This window comes from Athene noctua, unplaced genomic scaffold (assembly GCF_965140245.1).
Source record: "Athene noctua unplaced genomic scaffold, bAthNoc1.hap1.1 HAP1_HAP1_scaffold_36, whole genome shotgun sequence".
NCBI classification, from domain to species: domain Eukaryota; kingdom Metazoa; phylum Chordata; class Aves; order Strigiformes; family Strigidae; genus Athene; species Athene noctua.
Window position 1 is genome coordinate 1,488,187 of NW_027437538.1, and position 22,052 is coordinate 1,510,238.

At 52.4% G+C, this 22,052-nt stretch overlaps 1 protein-coding gene across 1 annotated transcript; it reads right to left on the minus strand.

The window, feature by feature from the left end:
- Positions 1 to 7,909: 7,909 nt before the first annotated feature.
- On the minus strand, positions 7,910 to 8,848 carry LOC141974248 (olfactory receptor 14A16-like). The gene has a single exon (XM_074933581.1). It carries the CDS (start codon positions 8,846 to 8,848, stop codon positions 7,910 to 7,912), a length of 939 nt encoding a protein of 312 aa, XP_074789682.1.
- Positions 8,849 to 22,052: the final 13,204 nt, after the last annotated feature.

Below are 22,052 nucleotides of genomic sequence, written 5' to 3' on the forward strand. Positions count from 1 at the left end.
TCAGAGGAGAAAAAACTGTGTACAAAGCAATCACCAACACAACATTTAAAATCCAAGACCAGGAGAAAGGGGCCTTGATTGCAATACTCAAGCCTATAGTATTAGCAGATTTCCAGGGAGTTTTGCTGGGCCGTGACTGCATGCAACAAATGAAAATTGGCATTACAAATTTAGATTAGAGGCCACTGCCGAGCACATACCAGCCCTAAAATTTACATGGTTAACTTCTTCACCGCTGTGGGTTGAGCACTGGCCGCTTAATTCAGTAAAACTAAGTACACTTCAACAATTAGTAGAAAAAGACGTACAGGTGGGTCATTTGGAACCCTCTACAAGCGCCTGGAATACTCCTGTGTTCGTTATCCAAAAGGAAGATAAGACTAAGTGGCGCTTACTCCATGACCTCAGGGCTGTCAATCAACAGATGCAGGCAATGGGTGCCCTGCAACCTGGATTGCCCTGGGGTTCCGCCGTACCAAAAGATTGGTCTATTGTGATTATTGATATTAAAGATTGTTTTTTCAGCATCCCTTTACATCCCGCTGACAAATATTTGCCTTTACCGTGCCTTCTGTGAACGTCGCTCAACCAGCTCAGCGTTGGCAATGGACTGTACTGCCTCAAGGTGTGAAAAACTCACCTGTCATTTGTCAGCTGTATGTGGCCAAAGCCATGGCGCCGTTGAGAGAAGGCAAGACTGACCATCAAGTGGTACACTACATGGATGACATATTATTAGCAGCACCTACAGAGCAGCAAGTGGAACACCTGTTCCAGCGAGCCAAAGCCTTGTTGCCACAACATAATTTGAGCATTGCCGAGGCAAAGATCCAGCGAGGTACAGGATTACAATATCTGGGCATGACTTCAGCTGGGAACGCTATAAGTCCACAACCAATAGCTCTTGCTCCACATATTTCCACTCTACATGATGTTCAGAAATTAGCAGGAGCCTTACAGTGGCTCCGCAGCTTTATCTGTATTCCCTTGGGACTTATGCAACCCTTTTGCGATTTGCTGAAAGGAGAACACTTGTGGGACCCAAGGAAACTCACAAAGGAGTGCCAGGACAATTTAGCACTTATACAAGCTATTTTACCACAACAGAGACCTTTGCAGCGATGGGATCCAAAACAGCCAATCACAGCAGGGTGCTTTATTTCTGACCATGGCACAAGAGGCATCCTGTTTCAAGGCACGGACGGCAAGCCTGCGCCTTTAGCCTGGGCTTACCAAAATACCAACAAGGCCGCCTTTGTTACCATAGTCGCTGCTGTAGCAGATCTTATAGGACGCCTACGTAACATGACCCTTCAACACTTTGGAAAGGAACCTGACACAATACTCATCCCCTGGAAGCAGCAAGTATGGGATGACATAGTTACACATTCGTAAGTTTTACAGTGTGCCATCTTTGACTTTCCGGGCACCATAGTAACTGGAAAGCGTCTACAATGGATTACACACCTGAAAACACTTCAGCTACAACTTACACTACCTCTAGTCAAGCGCCCTCTTATTGGCACCACATACTTTACAGATGCCTCATCACAATCCCAAACAGCTGCAGTCGTATGGAAGGCTGAGGGACGCAGGGAAAAGAAATTGTGGACTCAGACTGACAAATCGGTACGATGGTTGGAAGCCAAAGCGGTCCAGATGGCACTTCAACAGGAAACAGAGAATCCAATTAATATTGTTACAGACTCTCTCTATGTTTATAAACTTGTACACAACATGACAACAGTAGGATTTGTGCAGACAGAAGCGTCAACTTTACTTTACGATGCTCTACAGCAACGCATAGGTCAAGTCTTTTTTACACATGTGAACAGTCACCAATCCCTACCTGGTCCCATTATAGAAGGCAATCATCACGCTGACCAGGCGGCTCAGGGCATATGGTCACTAGATGCTGCAAAGAATTTACATGCCTTTTTACACGCCTTTTTACACCTCGGAGCAAAAGCCTTAGCGAAAACATGTCATATTTCTCTGTCACAAGCAAAAAACATAGTAGCACTTTGCCCCTACTGTCAAAAGGGCCCATTGTGGGAAGCACGTGTCAACCCAAGGGGTCTCTCTTCCAATCAGATATGGCAAACTGACATAACAGAATGTGACCTATTAAAACCAAATAAATACCTCATAGTAACCATCGACACCTTTAGCTCTACAATATTAGCCACAATGGCTCGCAAACAGCCAAACACATTATTGCTCATTGGAAGGGCGTCATTGCCTTATTAGGGAAGCCACAAGAAATCAAGACAGATAACGGCCCTTGTTTCATTGCTAAACGTACTAAAGAACGGTGTGCATTATGGGACATCAAGTTAGTACACGGCCTTCCTTACAACAGTCAAGGACAAGCAATAGTAGAACGTGCGCATCGCACCCTAAAAGCCAAACTGCAACAGCTTGGGGAGGGGGAAGGTCATAAGGGGACAATACCCACAGACGGACAGCAGACTCTTTTGTCCCGCACCCTTTATGCTCTAAATCACTTTGTTAGAGGCGACGAGTCCACACCTCCCCTGGGGAAACACTTTATGCCAACCCAGGCGACAAGAAACTATCCCTTGGTTCAGCTCAAGGAACCGGGAGCGATGGCTGGGAATCGGGCTGGCCGCTGAGAGTGTTTGGGCGTGGGTACGCGGCAGTGGAAAAGGATGGTTTAATTAAATGGATACCTGCACCATGTATAAAACCTGAAATAACCATTTCTTCTTAAAAGTTTTGCAGATTTTCTGTGGCCTTTGGCTACTTAGATCCTTCGCGAGATGAATCATCTCGCCCAGACTTAACATATGGGTAACTATAGCAAATGAGACGGGATAAGAACTCTTTTGTTTATCACAGGTCAACACCTTTGCCCAAAATATTAGTTTTGGTGGCAACACCACGAACATTTAGTAAGGTTAAATTAATGGATGGTGGAAAGGTGTGGTGCAAATAGAACTATTTTCTTTAATAACCTGGAGAAGAGGTTACGCTTGTGTGTTCACAGGTCACAGTCCCCGGTGATTACTGACAAGGTGTGTGCAACCACAGCTGAGGGTGAGAGGCAGCCAGCACTCAGGATCCAGCTGTGGGTGCTGTGGGTGCCCCTGTGCTGACAGTTTGGGGTCTCTTCAACTGATCATTTCAGCAGAATGTCTGGGTAATATTTGTTACTGCAACAGAACAAACCACACTACAGTTGCCTTAATGAAATATTTAGATTTATTAGTCACTAGTGGAAGATGTAGTTTAGATGAAATGTAGTTATTAATAAGGATGAAATGCTATAAGAATGCATGAACTCAACGTTCTTTGCTTAGGAATATTAGGAATTAAGAGCTCAAGGGTTTAACCTTATTTAGAAACTCCCTTGGTTTTCCCCCTGGAGTGCTGGCCAGGCTCTGGGTGGAACCCAACAGGAGGATGGAATCAGATGTTCCCGCTCAAAGAAAACTGCCAGTCATTTTGGCCTGTTGATTTAGAGGCCGGACCTGCTTGCAGCGACGTTGGATGCCTCACCTACGGATGGACGCATCACGTAGGGTTTCCAGTTTGTGAGGAAGGGCACTCTGAATTCTCGCTGCATCCAGGGTTCTCTAGTAATTGCGGATCTGAACATGTTTTATTAATTAAGTGTGCTACTTCATATTTTCCTCACTGTTTAGTTTGTAGTAATTAGTCACATCCCTTAATTATAAGTAGTGAACTTAGCTTATCTTTTAATTAGCAATCATAACTGCTGTATTGTTTTACCCTCCTGTGGAGTTATTCTAAGTGTGCTGGTTTTGAAGTTTGACTAACCCTTGATTGAGACAGCTCCTGGACGGGTCTTGCGGGTGCCGCTGCAGAACAAAGAAAGGGAAGATCCAGAAGGCATCGCTCTTATACAACTTCTGACACATGGTCAATAAAGCATGGGGAGGGGGAAGTGTAGGGGGAGGCGCTCGGAAGATCTCGCGATGTACGGGAAAAACAGAGGCACATGAAAAGATCTCGTGATGCACAGAAAGAACAGGGAACTAAAGATCTCGCGATGTCCAGAAAGGGGTATATAAAGCAATTGCGCAGTTAATAAACCGAACAGATAGCATCCACCATATTGGTGTTTGTGCTTTCTTTCCCGCGGAAACCAGAAGCGAAAGTAAAAAGGCTCCGCCCCTGGACCTGACGTCAGCATGGTATGAATAACCCGGCTGGAGATCCCTTCCCCCTCTCTCTATGCTGGGGAAAAACTTGAATCTATCCTAGCTGAACCAGGACAAGGGGCTGCAGGGGCAGCTCTGTGGGACGAGGCCAGGGGTTGCCCTGTGCCCGGCAGAGCTGTTTCCAGCTCCACAATGGTCTCAAGGCAGGACACAGATCATCCTAGCAGCAAAATAGGTCGTGCCTCTGTGAAAAATCATTCAGAAAAGAGCAGAAAACCCCAGACAGATGGAAGTGGACGGAGCAAACACATAAAGCAACCATGCAGGGAACCCCAAGGTTGGAGAAAGAGGAGGAGGCGCTCCATGGTGGAGCAGATCTTCCCTGCAGCCCCTGGAGGGTTAGTGCCAGAGCAGAGACTGTGGGAAAGACGGAAACTGTGGGGAAAAAGGAAAACTGTTATGTACTGGTTGTGACCCCCAATCCGAAACGGCTCTGCACTGCTCGGGATGGGGAGAGGGGCCTGGAGTGAAGGAGGGAAGCTGAGCCTGGGACAGAGAGAAAGACAAGAGTTGTTTTAATGTCTGTCTTTTTCCCCCATTACCTGAATTCATAATTCAATCTCTGTTTTACCTGACAAGAAATTGAGTAACCATCCCCCAAGTCAGACCTGGCCCACAGATCTCCCTGTCCTTGTCCCCACCCAGCAGCTTTCTCACCCCCATTCTTGCTATTTTCTCCCCCATCCCACTGGGGTGGGAGAGGCCGTGAGCGAGCAGCTGGGTGGCAGTTGGGTGATCAGCCACGGGTAACCCACCACAGTAAGAAGATGCCTCGGCTGGTGGGTGAGGGGAGAGCAGGGAAGGGGTTTCACCTCCGCATTAACAATTCTTGTCACGCTGCATCCCGTCACAGCCCGATAGGCGTGAGGGAGGGGGGCTGGAAACAGGGTGAATGGCCGGATCCAGAAGGCCGTGGCCAAGAGCACAAAGTGCCCGTGGGAGCAGGGCACCAGTGGTGACCCCCAGGGGCCAGTCCTGAGTCCAGTCCTGTTTAACTGGTGGGTTTGCCGATGGCAATGGGAAGGGATGGGATGCAGATGGGAAGCTCGAGGGAGCTCGTGACTTCAGGCTGTGACTCTGGGAGTGACTATGGACAGAGTCTGGGGCAGGGGGGGCTGTGGGGGTTCTTGGGGTCTCTGCTTGACAATAAATGTTTCCCTTTGGTCTAAGGCCGTCTCCACTGTGGAAAGTGGACATCAGAGGAGGTAAATTCAAATTAATATAGAGCAGAGTATTGTATTTTGGTTTGGATTGAACCCTGCCTTCTGTTGATTTAGCTTTCTGGCAATAAAATATCATTCTGCATATGTGTGTAGTTTGATTTCCAAGTACAGCAGTTGGGACTTGGTGTCAAAGGGCTGCAAGGTGTAGCTGAAGCCTGAGGTGGAGAAAGCTGAGGTTTGAACAAAGGTGCTGTAATTCCCAGGGGGCTGATGAGAGAAATGTGGGGTTGGAGGCAGGGACAAAGATTGCCCCCAGAGTGTCTGACATGGAGGGTCTTGGCTTCCCTCCATGTTCAGCCTCTATCAGCAGATGCTCAGGACCAATATCCAGTGGAGTTTCCTGATGTCACTTCGTGTGTGAGCAGAAAAATGAGTAGTGCACAACGAAGAAATTGCTTGTTATTGCCATGTAGGACTGAAAGCTTTTCACTTTGCCTGCATGGCTGAAACCTCTCACATTCACCCCGTCAGAAGGGAGGAATGAAGTTCTGCCAGAGACTTGGCTTGTCAGGGGGATTTGCGTGTTCATGAGCCCTCTGGTGCCAAGTTCCTGAACTGCAGGTGCAGCAGAGGGGTTGGAGTGGCCTCTAGAGAAGGGCAAGTCAGCAGCAAAGCTCCAAGGCTGTGAGGGTGTCAGTGATGCCCAGCGAGGGCCATCACTGGAGAGGCCGGGCAGGGAATGAGGAGACAAGGTTCCTGTCCCTGGGGCTGGGGAAGCAGGAAGGCAGAGGCTCTGCTCACAGGCTGCCAATCCAATGTTGAGGGGCCCTGAAAGGCCTTGATGGGTTTCATCCCCAGGAGGGTCCAGCCCTGAGCCCATCCCCTGGGAACGGGGATCCTTTCCCTCCTGGGATGCTCAGGGCTCTTCCTGGGGCAGGGAGAGGCAGGGGGTGATGCCGAGGCAGGACAGCGGTCGGATCCCCCCAGGCCCTGTGGAGGGTGGCGAGGAGGCAGCAAAGTGCTGTGCCTGTAGGAACTGGTGTCCTCTCAGGGTCCTCAGGGGAAGCGACAGCAGCCATAGTCGAGAGGACAAGGATTTCAGTTCTGTTGGGGGGTGCCAGCCTCAGCCAAGGGCCCATCCCCACCACAGGCTGTCCCACACTTTCCTCTGCCTCTGCCTGTTTCTCTGCAGATTTTCACCCCACCCCTGCTGCCCCACCTCACTCTGACCCCAGGCTGTCCCAGCACTTACTGATGACTCTCTGTCCTCACTGTCTTCAAACAGAAACTGTCATTTTCTGTGCTCTGACAAGGGCTGTGAGATCCCCAGAACCTGTGCAGCTTCTTACAAACCTGCCAGTTCTCATTTTTCACCAACGATGTCCCAGCCCCCAGCCTCCCTTGGATCCTCTATTTATCCCCATATCCTAGCACTGAACTGCACAGCCTCCTGCTTCTGCTGCCTCAAAACTCAACCTGTTTTGCCTCAATATGACACATTCCCCCACCTCTACTTCCAATCCATTTCCTGCCTTTTACACACATGATCACACACACACACCAGCCAGCACTCTCACTTGTCCCACAAACCCTTCTGATTCCCCTGCAGCCATGGGACCTCGGTGCAGGAGGTTTCTCCCTCCTCCAGGCTCATGGCTGTTTCCTGAGTTCTGTTCAGGTGTGGGAGTGAAGGAAGAAATGAGAGGTGTCTCAGCCTCCCCATCAGCCCAGGGCTGAGGCCAGCCATGGCATGAGGAGATGGAGGCCAGTGTCTCCCTGTGTCCCTGCTCCTGTCTCCAAGGCATCCTTATTGTCCACTCCGAGCAAGCCCCTCTGTGCCAGGCCCCTCACAGAAAAAACCTTCTGTCCCAGAGACTCCTCAGGCTTTCCTGCATTCAGAAATAGATAACTCTTAGTCATTTATTTCCAACTGGAAGAACAGTGCTAATCTCTTTCTTTACTCCATGTATGTGCCTGCCCACAGAGAGCCTTTCACCAGTGAAATGTGTCCTTGCTGACCTCTTCTACTGCTCCTACCCTGTCCCTGTTCTCTCCACAGGGCCCAGAGCTGGTGGTGCTGCTCTGCAGAGCGAGTGGGCTGTGGTGCCTGAGAGCCATGGGGTGACAGTCCCAGGCACATCCCTGGGATCATTCTCCATCTCCAGAGGAACTCAGCATCCATGGCTGAAGGGTCAGCCAGGCCCTTTCCCTAATACACTGCCCCATGCCCTTGTCCCATGGAGAATCCAAGTCCCTTTTGGGAGCAATTAATGCAGCATGACCTGAGCATTGGAAGAAGAGCCCAACCTGCAGACATTGAGGAAATCCCCTTTTATTACAGAGGTGCCACATGGGAGCCCAGCTGTACCATCGTGCCAAACACACATATACACCTCTGGGTGAGAAAGGCTGGTTAAGGAGTCTATGGAAGTGAAGTAGGTGCAGACATGAAAAAATAGTTTTATCACAGATAAATGCCCAAAGTCCAGGGGATTCCTGAGATGAACGTAAAATCACTTCTGAAGAGACACGGGCAGGTTAATGGTGCTGATAAACAGCTGATTGAATCAGCTTCTTCAGTGTCTGTTTAAGCTCCTGGTTCCTCATGCTGTAGATGAGGGGGTTCACTGCTGGAGGCACCACCGAGTACAGAAATGACACCACCAGGTCCAGGGATGGGGAAGAGAGGGACGGGGGCTTCAGGTAGTCAACCATGCCAGCAGTGATAAAGAGGGAGACCACGGCCAGGTGAGGGAGGCACGTGGAAAAGGCTTTGTGCCGTCCCTGCTCAGAGGGGATCCTCAGCACGGCCCTGAAGATCTGCACATAGGACACCACAATGAACACAAAACATACAAGGTCAAAACAGATACTAATAATGATTAGCCCAGCTTCCCTGCAGTAGTCTGATTCTGAGCAGGAGAGCTTGAGGATCTGGGGAACTTCACAAAAGGACTGGTTCACAGCATTGCCTTGGCACAATGGCACTGAAAATGTGTTGGCTGTGTGCAGGAGAGAATTGAGGAACCCAGTGCCCCAGGCAGCTGCTGCCATGTGGACACAAGCTCTGCTGCCCAGGAGGGTCCCGTAGTGCAGGGGTTTGAAGATGGCAACGTAGCGGTCGTAGGACAGGACTCTGAGAAGGAAATACTCTCCCACCATCAGGAATAGAACAAAAAATGTCTGTGCAGCACACCCCCAGTAGGAGATGTGCCTGTTGTGCCAGAGGGAGTTGGCCATGGCTTTGGGGAGAGTGGTGGAGATGGAGCCCAGGTCGAGGAGGGAGAGGTTGAGGAGGAAGAAGTACATGGGGGTGTGCAGGCGGTGGTCACAGGCGATGGCGGTGATGATGAGGCCGTTGCCCAGGAGGGCAGCCAGGGAGATGCCCAGGAAGAGCCAGAAGTGCAGGAGCTGCAGCTCCCGTCTGTCTGCGAATGCCAGGAGGAGGAACTCGGTGATGGAGCTGCCGTTGGACATTTGCTCCCTCACGGCACGAGGGCCTGTTCACAGAGGAAAAAGCATCAATCAGTCAGGACAGATTTCTCATTTCTCTCCATCCAGTTCCTCACGGGGCTGCTGGAGAACACAGAGCTGCCCGGGGAGAGCTGTGCCCTTCTGGAGGACAGGCTGCAGCCCAGCAGGACCCCACTGGGAAAGAGTCCAGTGCCCTAAAGATGGGGTGTCCTGAGGGGGGAACTGGCTCCTTTGTGTCCCCCGGAGCCTGCAGATGGCGAGGGCACTGGGACATTTCACTCCCAGGGAAACATCTGCATGGCAGTGCCCACAGGTCTTGCTCCCAGCTGAACCCCCGCCCATCCCCGAACGTCCGGTGATCCCAACGCGGGGAGCAGAGGCCCACGGGGAAATGTGGGGAAATGCCCCAGTGCTGCTGGGAGGAGGCAGCACAGGGACAGCGGGTGGGGCTCTGCTGGCTGGGAGAGGAGACCAGGGGGCTCCTCTGGAGTGGGTGTCTGCACTGCAGGGGATGGCAGGGGGTGCCTGAATTCCTGCCCCCAAGGTGTTTCCAGCAGCAGCTCCCTCTGACTCCCTGCCCATGTCTCTGGTGCCTGGAGCTGTCCCAGCCAGGAGCTGCTTCTCTGTCCCCACGTCTCCTCCCTGTCAGTGCTCACAGCCCCCATCCCACCCGCTGGGTGCTCAGCTCTGCCCTGCAGACCCCTCCTGGCAGCAGGGCCCTGCCCAGGGGCAGCTCTGCCTCTGCAGGGGCTCAGGAGACAATTAAAGATGTGCTAATGAAACAGCTGCCTTAGCACTTTCTCTAGAAAGGAGGAATAAAATGCCACCTCCCCCTGCCCACCCAGCAAAACAAGAGTTCACTTACCATGTTACCTGCTGGGAAGATTTCTCCTGCAGTGAGCTCTCAGCACCCTGCCAGTGCCGTCTGCCTCTGCCCTCTCTGTGCCCGGCTCCTCTGCCCTCGGTGCCTGCAGGCAGTGCCCTCAGCCCTGCTGCGCTTTGCAGAGGAGCTGCTCCTGGGCAGAGCTGGCTCTCTGCAGCGCTGACCACTTGCCCTCAGCTCCCTCCAGCCCAGCAGCCCGGCCCAGCATCACAGCAGAATGCAAGCCCAAGGCATTTTAATGACTCCTTGAGGAGGGTTGGTCTGAGTCCATGGACCTCAGACAGTGATTGGATGATGAAGGTGCCAGTCAGGAAGTCAAAGCCAGAGGCCAACTGCAAAGTTTCTTGGAGTGTTAATGGCTCCCAGTGAGGACCATTCCTGACAAACCTCCTGCGGGGCTGGTTACAGCAGAAAACTCCCGGCAGAGATGACAGGGAAACAAAGGCCCTGTCAGTGTGGAACAGATTCTGAGCAAACCTGGGTGTGTTACATGGAGCAAAGGGCCACGCCCTGACCCCCAGCCCCTGGGAAGTCAGATGCTGTTCCTCAGGGCTCTTCCTGGGGCAGGGTGATGTGGGGATGGGCAATGCCAAGGGCAGGACTATGGTCCAACCCCTGCCAGGCTCTCGGCTGGGGAAGGGGAGGCCATGAGACCCAGTGCTGGAAGGGGAAGGGGCTTCCTCATGGCCACCAGTGGCAGAGACACCAGCCAGAGCCAAGGGCAGAGAGAGCTCAGCTCTGCTGGGGGATGCTCAGACTTTGCTCACCCCTCTGTCGTCTCCACCACAGGCTGTCCCACCGTGTCCCACACCTGCACCTCTTTCTCTGCCGGCTGGAGACGTCCACCCAGCTACCACACCCTGCTCTCCCCTGAGCATCTCCCTTCCTTTCCTGAGATCTCTGCGTCCTCCCTGCCTGCTCCTTGACACACAAAGCCTGGGGCTGCTCCAGTCTCCCTCGGGGTGACCTGTTCCACCACAGCACTGCCCTTCCAGGGACACTGCTCTGTGCCCAGTCTGTTCCTCCCCAGATCCACTTGATGCATTAGTTCTTTCTCATGGTGTATCTTTCAACAAAGACAATCTCCATCATGTCTGAAGTCACCCTTCACTCACTTTCAGGCTACTCCTATTGTTCCTGGAGCCTCCACACCGCTGGGCGAAAGCACTCCAGGTCCCTCAGCCTCCCCACACAGTCCATGGGAACTGGTTACCAAGCCCCACCCTGTCAGACCTTCACTCAACACTATTCAGGTCGCCCTTACTTCCCCAAAATGGGGAGACTGCACTGTCTCTGGCTGAGCTGGATTTGGTTTCCCCTACAGCAGCCCCACGGTGCTGTGGTTTGTGCTGGGAGCTGCAGGGTGTTGGCAGCACCCTGGTGTTGTGGCTGCTGCTGAGCAGGGCTTACACAGCACCAAGGCTCCTTCCGACATTTCCCCCAGTGGGACGGGGTGGGCAAGATCTTGGGAGGGGACACAGCCAGGACAGCTGACCCAAACGACCAAAGGGATATTCCAGACCATGTGACGTCTGCTCAGTGTAAAGCTGGGAGAAAGGAGGAAGGGGGTGGGGTCACCCTTGGTCCTCCGAGGCAACCACTCCGCGTATGGGAGCCCTGATCCTGAGAAGGCCCCACAGCAACTCTTCAAGGGAAGTAGAGAATAAATCTGTTTGCTTTTGCTTCCGCACGTGGACCTTTCTTCGATTTGCTTATATTAAAACTGATTTTGTTTTACCCACATTGGTTTATCTTATTTCCTTTCCCCTCTTTGACCTCTTGAGAAAACAAGGGGAAAATATTTGTTGTGTGGCGGGAAGTGATAGCGTGACTTGGTGGATACCTGGCGTTTAGCCAAAGTCAAACCATCACAGTCTATTTGGGCGCCCAACGTTGGGGAGACACAACCTGTTACACACCCATCTGTGTGGGGCCACAGCAGTGCTGAGTCACTAACACAAGTGACAACAAATGCAATGCACTGCCTGCAGCCTGGGAACTCAGGGTAAGTCTTGGGCAAGACCCATAGGTTCTACTGGGAAGGCCCCGGTTCCTGTGGGGGCACCACGGGTCATGTTACCAGTTCCAGCAGATTCCTGGGGATGACCCACAGCTGAAGAGGCCATTGGGAACCTGAGAACCTTGGCCCAGCTATTAGCAGGCACAGGAGCATCCGTGAGCACTCCTGGGTCATCTGGGGTAAACTCAGGCTGAAGAACTCCAGGAGAAGTGTCTCCCAGTGGCCGTGACAGAGCCCATCACCTTGACCCACTCTGGGAAAATGTCACCTTCCAGGAAGGGAAATTCCAGGCAGTCATGTGACCAGGCCCATCAGTCAATCTGCAATGTAAGGGAAAGGAATATTTCTGATGCTGTGGATGCAGACGGCAACAAGCATTGGACTGTGCCTCAGAATATTCCTGGGAATCTCATCAAGCTGGTCCCTGCGCTGAGGCAAACACTGTGAGCAGAGTGAAGGGCAGGGAGCGCTGGCCTAACCCCCAGCAGGATGTAGATCTCTGGGTAGGAGCTGTCTGCCTTGTGCCGTGACCAGTGCAGGTGACACTGGAGTCAAAGCCCCAGCCCAGCCCCCACAGAGGGGAGGCCACGGCCACAACTGCAGATCGGTTTGGGGCAGCTCTGCAGTGACAGCTGGAAACACCAAGTGCATCTTGGTAGCAGCAGATCCTTTCAGTGCACGGACAGAAGCCCCCTGGCCAGAGCAAGGTGGCGGCCACCACTGCACATCTCCTGCTGGACGCTGCTCTGTCTTGCTGGGGTCTGCTCCACAGCGCCGAGTCTGATCCCAGCACCCACTTTGTGGCAGTAATTCTGCATGAGCACTGCAAAGCCTGAAGGCGACACGTCCCCCCCGGCTCTGCCCAGGCGTGGGGCAGGGAGAGGGAAAGGCCAGCGAAGGGCTGGGTGTGGCTGTTGAACGTGGGGTCCAGCAGCCATGAGGGGTCAAGGGAGTGGATGGGGAGAGACGGGCAAAGGCGCCACAAATTGTGATGCTGATTGTGACTCCATGACAGCCACAGGGTCCTGATTGGCCAGCAGCTGGCCCCAGCAATCTGGGGACAAGGAGTTCATCACAAACCGCCCATCGCAGCAGAGACGGGACAGGGACAGAGAGGAAGGGCAGAGGCAGGCCAAGGGGAGCTGGCTGCAATGGGGATGGTTAGGAGGTCGCTTCTGCTGCAGCAGCCTGCCTGGCCCTCAGGAGCCCTGCTGGCCAGCAGCATGGTGAGGTCATCCAGCGCATCAGGGAACCCACCCAACAGAAATTACATCCTCTGGGAGGGGAGGGGCTGAGGCAGGTGGAAGAGGCTCACCTTCGTTCTGAATCTGGAGGAACCTCTGTTATTCACAGAATCACAGAATCACTGAGGTTGGAAAAGCCCCTTGGGATCATCGAGTCCAACCATCAGCCCGACTCTACAAGTTCTCCCCTACACCGTATCCCTCAAGGTCTCATCTAAACCACCCTTAATCTCATCCAGGGATGGGGACTTCCCCCCCCTCCCCGGGCAGCCTGTTCCACCCTCTGACCACTCTTTCTGGGAAGAATTTTCTCCTCCTGCCCAGCCTGACCCTCCCCTGTGGCAGTTTCCAGCCGTTCCCTCTTGTCCTGTCCCTGATCCCCTGGGAGCAGAGCCCAGCCCCAGCCTCTCTGCAATGTCCTGTCAGGAGCTGCAGAGAGGGATGAGGGCTCCCCTCAGCCTCCTCCTCCTCACACTGAACACTCCCAGCTCCTTCCCTGGCTCCTCACAGGATTGATTCTCCAGCCCTTCCCCAGCCTCTTTGCCCTCCTCTGCCCTCGCTCCAGCCCCTCGAGATCTCTCTGGGATTGAGGTGCCCAAACCTGGACACAACCCTCCAGGTGTGGCCTCACCAGTCAGAGCGCAGGGGGACTGTCACCTCCCTGCACCTGCTGGTCACACCAGTGCTGACACAAGCCAGGATGCCGTTGGCTTTCTTGGCCCCCCGGGCACACTGCTGGCCCCTGTTCAGCTGCTTGTCAGTGAGAACCCCCAGAGCCTTCTCTTAGGCTGCAAACCAAACCAGGGCGTTATCATCCCCTTGACTCAGCGCTGGGGAGGCCACCTCTAGACTGGTGTGACTGGGGGAGAGGCTCCCTGTCCTGGAGGAATGGAGAGGAAAGGCAGAAGCTCCAAAGGAGATGTGCCAGGGTGGGCTTTGGGGCCTTTGTGGAGAGGCTGAAGGACCGGGGCTGCTTGAGCCTGGTGAGGTGGAGGCTCAGGGCACTACAGCAGTCGCCTGCACCTGCTGGGAGGAGAGTTTCTGAGATAACGGAGCTTTTCTTGGTAGTGGGAAGAGAAGGAAACCTCAACAAAGTGCAGACTGGGAGGTTCAGACGGGAGTTGAGGAAAAAGAAATCTCAATCAGGAGGTGGTTTTGTGGTGTAAGAGGTCGCCCAGAGGGAATGTGGATCAGCCTGTGGCTCTGTGTTTCAAGGAACAGGCAGTGAGTGTGGAGAGACATCAGTGAAGGGGTGGGAATGCCGGGAGGAGAGCGAGGGAGGAAAGGGAGATGGATGTCACCAGCCTGGAGGGAAAAAGGCGCCTGAAGGGCCCAGCAGAAGCAAACCTGCAGCAGAGATGGCTGAGGGCTCTGCCAGGGCTGAAAGGCCACACGAGACAGAGCTCTTGGCCCCCTTGGTCATGGCAGTTGCCCTGCCATGGGGGCCTACCGGGATAAACCTGATGTTGAGGCTCTGGACTGTGTTTTCCTCCTCGCCCCTTCCTGGAGAGGCCAGGAGGGGTTGTGCAGTTTCCTACACTCGGCATTGCTCCCCCTCACAGCCCCTGCCCCCAGGAAGAGCCCTGAGCCACACACGAGGGGCAGCATCTCCTTCCCAGGGCCTGAGGGTCAGGGCTTGGCCTTTGTGCTCCATCACCAACCCAAGGGTTTCACAGCAGGACAGCCCTGCACGGGGCCTTTGCCTGCCTGCAATCACAGCCTCCAATTCTCTGCTCTAACGAGTCCCTGCAGAGGCTTTGTCAGTCCTGGCCCTCCGTGGGGCCAATCAGGGCTTCAGGGCACGGGGAGCTTTGCTGCTGACTTGGACTTGTTGAGTCCTTTGCTCAGTCTCCTCTCAGGGCCTGAGCATCATGGACATGGGGCCAAATACACCACGGGGCTCATTAAAATGCACAAAGCCCTAACGAGCTCGTTCTCTTCCTTTAGATTTCTTCAAGTCTTCAGGACTTGTGCAGCTAATTGGAGTCATTTCCTGGTGTAGTTAAGGAGGAAGATTTCAAAGTGCCCCTAATACAAATCAATCTGTATTTTAAAGAGCACATTATTTAATTTACACTTTAGAGAAGAGGCGATAGCAGCACTCTCTGACCGACATCGATGCAGAGCATCTCCTCGGGAGATCTCCTGGACAGTCCCTTGGGGTCCAACACAGTCCGGACAACCTTTGTCCTCACCCCCAGTCCCAGCATTTCTCTCCTCAGCCGCCTGGGACTCGCATCATTTCTCCTTACATCAGATTTCTCCTCTGATCTCTGCAGCGGGAGGTTACAGCTCCTTTGCACAATCTCCCCCCTGTTGTCCTTGGAGAACCGCCTGCACACGGGCGCAGAAGGATTTTTGCTGTTTGCAGTCAAGGAAAATTCAAACATCATCATGTTTCATTCTCACATAAATCAAGGACAAGTTGTCACCAATGAGGTTGCCTTTCTACAAGGGTAATCCTATGAGAAATATTTTAGGTTGGCTGATAGACAAAGGTAGAGATAAACATACTGGAGGAGTTGGCCAAGGAGACAATTAGTCTGCTGAGAGAGAGGCAAGATTTTAACCACCTGAAGTTGAAAGCAGCAGCTCGCGAGCTGAGAGGAATCTGAATGAACAAAAGTCAGAGGAGGAGAAAACTAAAGAATAATGGAAAAATCCCTTTTTCTACAGAGTTTGCATCAGGAAATTTGGCTTCAGAAATGGTCATTCTATTGGACAGGTGAAAATACATGAAAGATTAAAGAGATTTGATACACCATGTAACAGCAGAGGTGCAATGAAGTTACAGGAGAAGATCAATATTTCTGTGGAATATCCCTCTGAAAAGGTCCCAGTACTGGGAGACATCTCTTGTGGGTGAGGACAAGCCAATGTTGCCGCCACCTTTGAAGGAGGCCAGAAGTGCCCCCCAGCACCCACTGGCTGCACAAGGTCACTGTGGTGAGGAGTGACCCTTGCAATGAGTCCTCTGGGGTGACATTCCCGGGCACCCAAAAGAGCAGATTGTGTCCAAACGCCGTCGGCATGGACCTCCCAAGGGGACATCATGGCTCCCCAGCCGGATTGCCTTCATGGGGAAGTGGCTGCGTTGGGACGTGAGGGGAGACAGTGGGTGTCATGTACCTCCAACTCAGCAAGACATTGGACACGGTCTCCCTCAATATTCTCGTACCCAAGTCAGGCCGTTACAGCCGGGCTGGGTCGGCAACGAGATGGGTAAAACACCCGTTGGAGGATCAGGCTCAGAGAGCTGTGGGGAAGGGGTCACCCCTACCTGGAGGTCAGTGGGAGATACCGGGGCGTTGTGGGGCAGCACAGGGGACACTTCTGGGACCTGGACAGTTTAACAACTGTGCCCATGACCCAGAGGAGGCAACTCTTCTCTCAGGAACACGATAAAGATGTCGTGAAGCTGTGCAGGGAGAACATGAGGAGAGGCAAAGCACAGCTAGAGCTCAACTTGGCCGCAGCTGTTTAGGATAATAAAAATGTTTCTATAAATTCGTTCACAGCAAAAGGAGGATGAGGGAAAATCTCCCTCCTTTGCTGGATGCAGAGGGAAACCTGGTAACTAAGGCTGAGGGAAAGGCTGAGGTGCTCAAGGCCTACTTGGCCTCAGCGTGTAGCAGTGGAAGTGGCTGTTCCCTGGACCCCCAGCCCCAGGAGCCGGGAGATGGGCAGGGGAAGCAGGCTGAGGGCAGCGCAGGGGAAGAGGAGGTGGTCAGAGACCTGCTGCACCGCTTGGATGCACACAAGGCTGTGGGAGCGGGTGGGTTACGCCCAAGGGTGCTGAGGGAGCTGGCAGATGTGCTCGCCAAGGCGCTGTCCATGCTTTACCTGGAGTCATGGCTGACTGGGGAGGGCCCATTGGACTGGAGGGTGGCACATGGGACACCCATCTACAGGAGAGGCAGGAAGGAGGATCCAGGGAACTACAGACCTGTCCGTGTGACCTGGGTGCCAGGGAAGGTGATGGAGCAGGTCACCTCGGGTGCCATTACAAGTCATCTAATGGACAGGCAGGGGATCAGGCCCAGTCAGCGGGGTTATGAAAGGCAGGTCCTGCCTGACAGACCTGATCTCCTTCTACGACAGGGCGACCTGCTGATTGGATGAGGGAAAGGCTGTGGGTGCTGTTCACCTTGACTTTAGCAAGGCCTCTGACACCGTTTCCCACAGCATTCTTGTCCTGGTTCAGCTGGGATAGAGTCAAGTTTTTCCCCAGCAGAGAGCGAGGGGGAAGGGATCTCCAGCCGGGTTATTCATACCATGCTGACGTCAGGTCCAGGGGCGGAGCCTTTTTACTTTCGCTTCTGGTTTTGGGTTTTGCCATACACGCGGCGGGCTTGCTCCTTGACCATTTTGCGGTATTTCTCTGTATATCTTTTGTCTTGTTCACTGTTATTGCTGTTCATTGTTATTATCACTGTTACTGTTGTTGTTCAGATTGTTCTATCACTCTGTTGTATTAAATTCCTTGTTACTATAGCCCGGGTCTGTGCCTCACTGCCAGCCCGACCGGCCGCGGGTGGGGGAGGGGCAACGGCAACGTGCTCTCCGATCCCAGCAGGGGTTAAACCTGTACAAGCCTCTCTCCAGATACTCCTCCCGCTGGCAGCACGTACAGGTAACAAATCTGGGGGGAAAATAAGGAGTTTCCACCTCACCTTTGGGCCACGTCACCACCTGGAATCCCCCGACCCACAATCACCACCATCTTTTGACACAAAACCCTGAGGAACTCGATGCTAAACACACATCTGTATTTTAAGAGAAACTGGCGGTTTCTCCTCCACTTGGGCCCCCTCCAATCCTCCAGCTACAAAAATAACAATTTTCAAAGAAATTAGGTGGTTTCTCCTCGGTTTCGTCCCGTCTCATCTCTACCACCAATCAAAATACCAATTTTGAGGAGATTGGTTTGGTTACTCCTCAATCAGGCCATGTCACAACTCCTGCAATAACAAAATACCCATTTTAAAGAGAATTCAGTGGTTGATCCTCCATCCAATCCCCTCTCATCTCTTCTGTACACATAAATATCCATTTTAAAAAGAGTTTGGTGGTTTCTCCTAAATTCATTCACCCCTCAGGTCTTCTCCCAAACAAATCACCCATTTTTAAGAAAATTTGGTGCATCCTCCTCGATCTGTTCCAACATTGCCTCTTGGCCCCACCTCTTGCTCTCCGAGGGTGCCCATTTTGGGTTAAAAACCCTCTTTTGACCTCCACATCTCCCCCTCCTCTTCCAAACCAACTCCCCCCACCCCAACTCCACCGCTCCCACCTCACCCAGAAGACTCCGAGATAGCCAACAATGCCCCTTTTTTCCCCTTTGTTCCACCCCTATCTTTCTTCCCTTTTGCTCACCTCGACCCTTCCTCCCCAGACGTCCCTCCTGCTCCTCCCAACATCACAGTGACACCGGAGAAGACCGAGTACCTCCTCGGTGACACCATCTCCCTCTGTTGCGTTTCTCCTTGGTCAGAAGAAAAAATCCGAGGTTTCCAATTTTCGGGAACGAGCGGTTGGGCCGTGGATGTCCGGACAACAAAGAGGAGTTACGTCTACACCTTCAACCTGACGACGCTGAAGGAGGGCGGCTCGCACGCCTGCACCTACACCCTCATCAACCGCCACCGCCAACTCATTTGGTCCCGTGAGAGCAAATCCATCACCATCAATGTCAAAGGTAGGTGAGATCTCGCCCCGTTGGCCTCCTCCCACCGATTTCCCCGCTTTTGGCCTCAGAAAGGGCCTTTTTCTCCTTAAATTCCCCCATGGCAAAGCCAAATTCCCCTCAGCTCCCCGCCAAGGTTCACCAAGTTGGCGAAGGAATACTTGAATCCTACCCAAAACCCCACATCTGACGTTTCTCTTTCACCTTTCAGACCATCCGCCTCAACCCACCTTGACCTTGACGCCTTCCAGCAGCGTCGCCATTGAAGGCCAAGCCCTTGTCTTCCTCTGCGCAGCCCCGGCAGGGGACAGGGAGCGGAGGTTTAATCCTACAAGGACGAGGTCAAAGTCATCGACGGGGTTGAGTTGACCTTATGGAAGACTGGGGCCCAACCGTGGGTGGCGGCCAGTGTCCAAAACCACACCGGCAACTTCAGCTGCAGCTACGAGGAGGAAACCGAAGGCCGGTTGATCCCATCCTACCTCAGCCAACCCATCGACGTCCTTGTCAAAGGTAGCGCTGCATTTTTGGGGCTAAATCCCACCGGTTTTGGCCACGGCAAAGAGCCACCGGTTTGATGAAACCACCCTAAACCCCAAAACACCTTGGTTTGCTTTTCATGGCCAAGTTGGTTGAGCAGAAGCCAACTTTTGGCCAACTCAAGCCGTGCCCCGATGACCGTTTTGCCCAAAACTACCGTTTTTAAGCCAGTTTCCCTCCCCCCCGATTTTTCTTCCCAGAGCGTGCGTCCCCTCCCCAGTTGAGCGTAGACCCTCCCAGCGGGGTGGTGAGCGAGGATGACCCGCTCCGCCTCTACCTGCGTGGCCTCCAGAGACGACTTCGAGTTTAAGTTTTGCTTCTACAGGAGGTGGGTTCAGATCCCACCAGGCCTAAGGGGTGCCAAAATTAGGAACAACAGGGATTTTTCCCAGCTTTTTTTCCCAAAAAGTCCCAGGAATTTTGGTGGGAAATTCAGCTGCGTGGTGGAGGAGGAGGTGGGGGGTATGTGGGTGCTGTCCCCCCCAAGTGAAACCTTGGACATCACCATCAAGGGTAAATCTGTTAGGTCTCCCTGTGAGGTTTTCCAAACTTCATGGCTCAAATTGGCCCCCAAAGAAGGCAAATTAAGGCAAAAAACAGTGGAAGGGAAAGGGCTGAGAGCGGCCGATTTCTGTCCTTTCCCGACGGAGGGGCATTTAAATGGCTTCAGCGCAGCTTTTGGGTCTTCTCCAACGGCCAAGAGCCGCTCTGGGAAGGTCTGAGGGAGCTCGGACTCGCAGGTTGACTAAAAGAAGATGGAGATGAGTTTGGGGGGTTCCGTCTTCCCCTGAGCAGGGACTTCATCTCCTCGAGATGATGAATTTCATCTGGTCATGTGTTTCACCTCCTTGTGATGATGAGTTTCATCTTCTCGTGACTGTGAGGGTCATCTCCTGATGATGAGTTTTATCCCCTCGTCATGACGAACTTCATCTCATCTCCTCCAGCCACCAGAGCAGTTCTGAGGAGAAGGAGAGGGTTTCTGCTCCCTCTGGTCCTGTTTCATTTCCTTGGATCAACAAAATAACAATCTTTGAGAAAAATGGACCCTTACTCGTCCCTCTGGTCCTACCTCAACTCCTCTGCCACCGAAATAACAAATTTTAAAGGAATTTGGGGGTTGCCCCTCCATTCTTTCCTGTCTCATCTTCTCTACCCTCTAAATACCAATTTTGAGGAAAATCAGCTGCTTTCTCCTCCCTCTTGTCCTTTCTCTTCTCCTCCAGCCACCAAAATAACAGATTTTAAGATAATCTGGTGGCTCCTTCTGCTTCCAGTCCCCTCTTCTCTGTTCACAAAATCTCTGCTTTAAAGAGAATTTGGTGCTTCCTCCTTCATCTGCTCCAACATTGCCACTTGGCCCCACCCCTTGTGCGGGAGAGCTGAGCACGCACACGACCAATGGGATCAAGCAATGCCCGTTTATTACAACTAAGAAAGCCCTTTTGTAATGTCCTCCCGCACACGTGAGTAACATGCAGTACAAGTCCTCAAGACTGGACAGTTAACTTAGCCCGCGCTTAAATCTTCTTATGATTGGATAAAAAGTGCCACATCAGCCTTGCCAGGCTTCCCACCTTTTGGAACTTCCTCTTCCGTCCCAGCCCCTTCCATGGGTTGTTTGTCTCGTCGAGTTTCTCCCCCCTCATTCAGGGTCACATCCTTATCGCATTCTTGCTTGGCTGAGGCTCTTATCAGTCTTCTTCTCACGGAGGATTGCTCACACGGCCATTCTCTCGCAGAAAGCCCTCTAGAACCCCAGCATAACCCTCTTTTTGTTTTTGAGCAATCAGAATTCCTTGCAGGCCCTTTTGTACCGAATGTCTAACACAAGAAACTAAGCACGGCAAAATAACAGCAAGCACGATAACTACAAGAATTACAACAACTCCCCTTTGTAACAACTCTTTCTACCATCCTGTGATTCCCAATGAAGCAAACCATTCTGATAAGGGTGATGTTACAACAGTTAACTTCTTCATGTTATCTTTCAGTTTTCTCAGATTCTTATAGACAGATACCGAATGGCCAGAAAAATTCATACAGCACATTCCTTCAAACTCTTCACACCCGTGCCCTCGTGCTAAAAGCAAAATCAATGGCAGCCCTATCTTGAAGTACAGCATGTCTAAGACTCTCCACATCCATAGCCAAATCACCTGTTACATTTGATGTCAAGTTCATTTGTTTAGCAGTCCAACATGCAAAACAAGTGACTAGTTGTAATGCCTTTTTGGTCCCAACTGGAGACACTAGGGAAGCAATCATGTTTGTAGGGTTATTCCAAAATTGCACTCGATCATTACATCCAGGTCCTAGCTGGCACACTTGTTGCCTGGACTGATGGCGTTTGTATAATTAAACAACGTTCTGTTAAAAAGATCAGTCATGGTTGGCTTAAACATAGTTGACTTTCCCACATAACATGGGCCCCCTATTGGTTTGGAAGGAATGCCAGGCCACGGTCTGTCCCCACAGCTCAAGAAGGTGTGATCGGATCAACGTAATCCCACTGTGTTATTGCCCCAGACATTGGAATACATTTTGGGGGGCAGTAATCGCCAGATGTGTTCCCGGTATAGGAAGGGTTGCTCGGTGACACTGTTCGGCTGACAGTCAAGGGTACATTAGAATTAACTAATAAGGCAGCTATTTTCCCACTCCCTTTAAACACGGCTGCACCAAAGCTGGGGAGCATTGAGCCTAACAAATCTAACTCTTGTGGTTCAGTCATGGTTTTGTTAAGACTCAGAATGAGCTGACCTTGCCAAAAGGCTGTGGTGTCCACGCGCCATTCTCCTGCTAAGCAAACATCTTGTTTTCAACAGTTCAGC

Bases quoted from the DNA above. Each gene is read 5' to 3' on its own strand.
- LOC141974248 (XM_074933581.1), bottom strand. From the start codon at position 8,848: ATGTCCAACGGCAGCTCCATCACCGAGTTCCTCCTCCTGGCATTCGCA.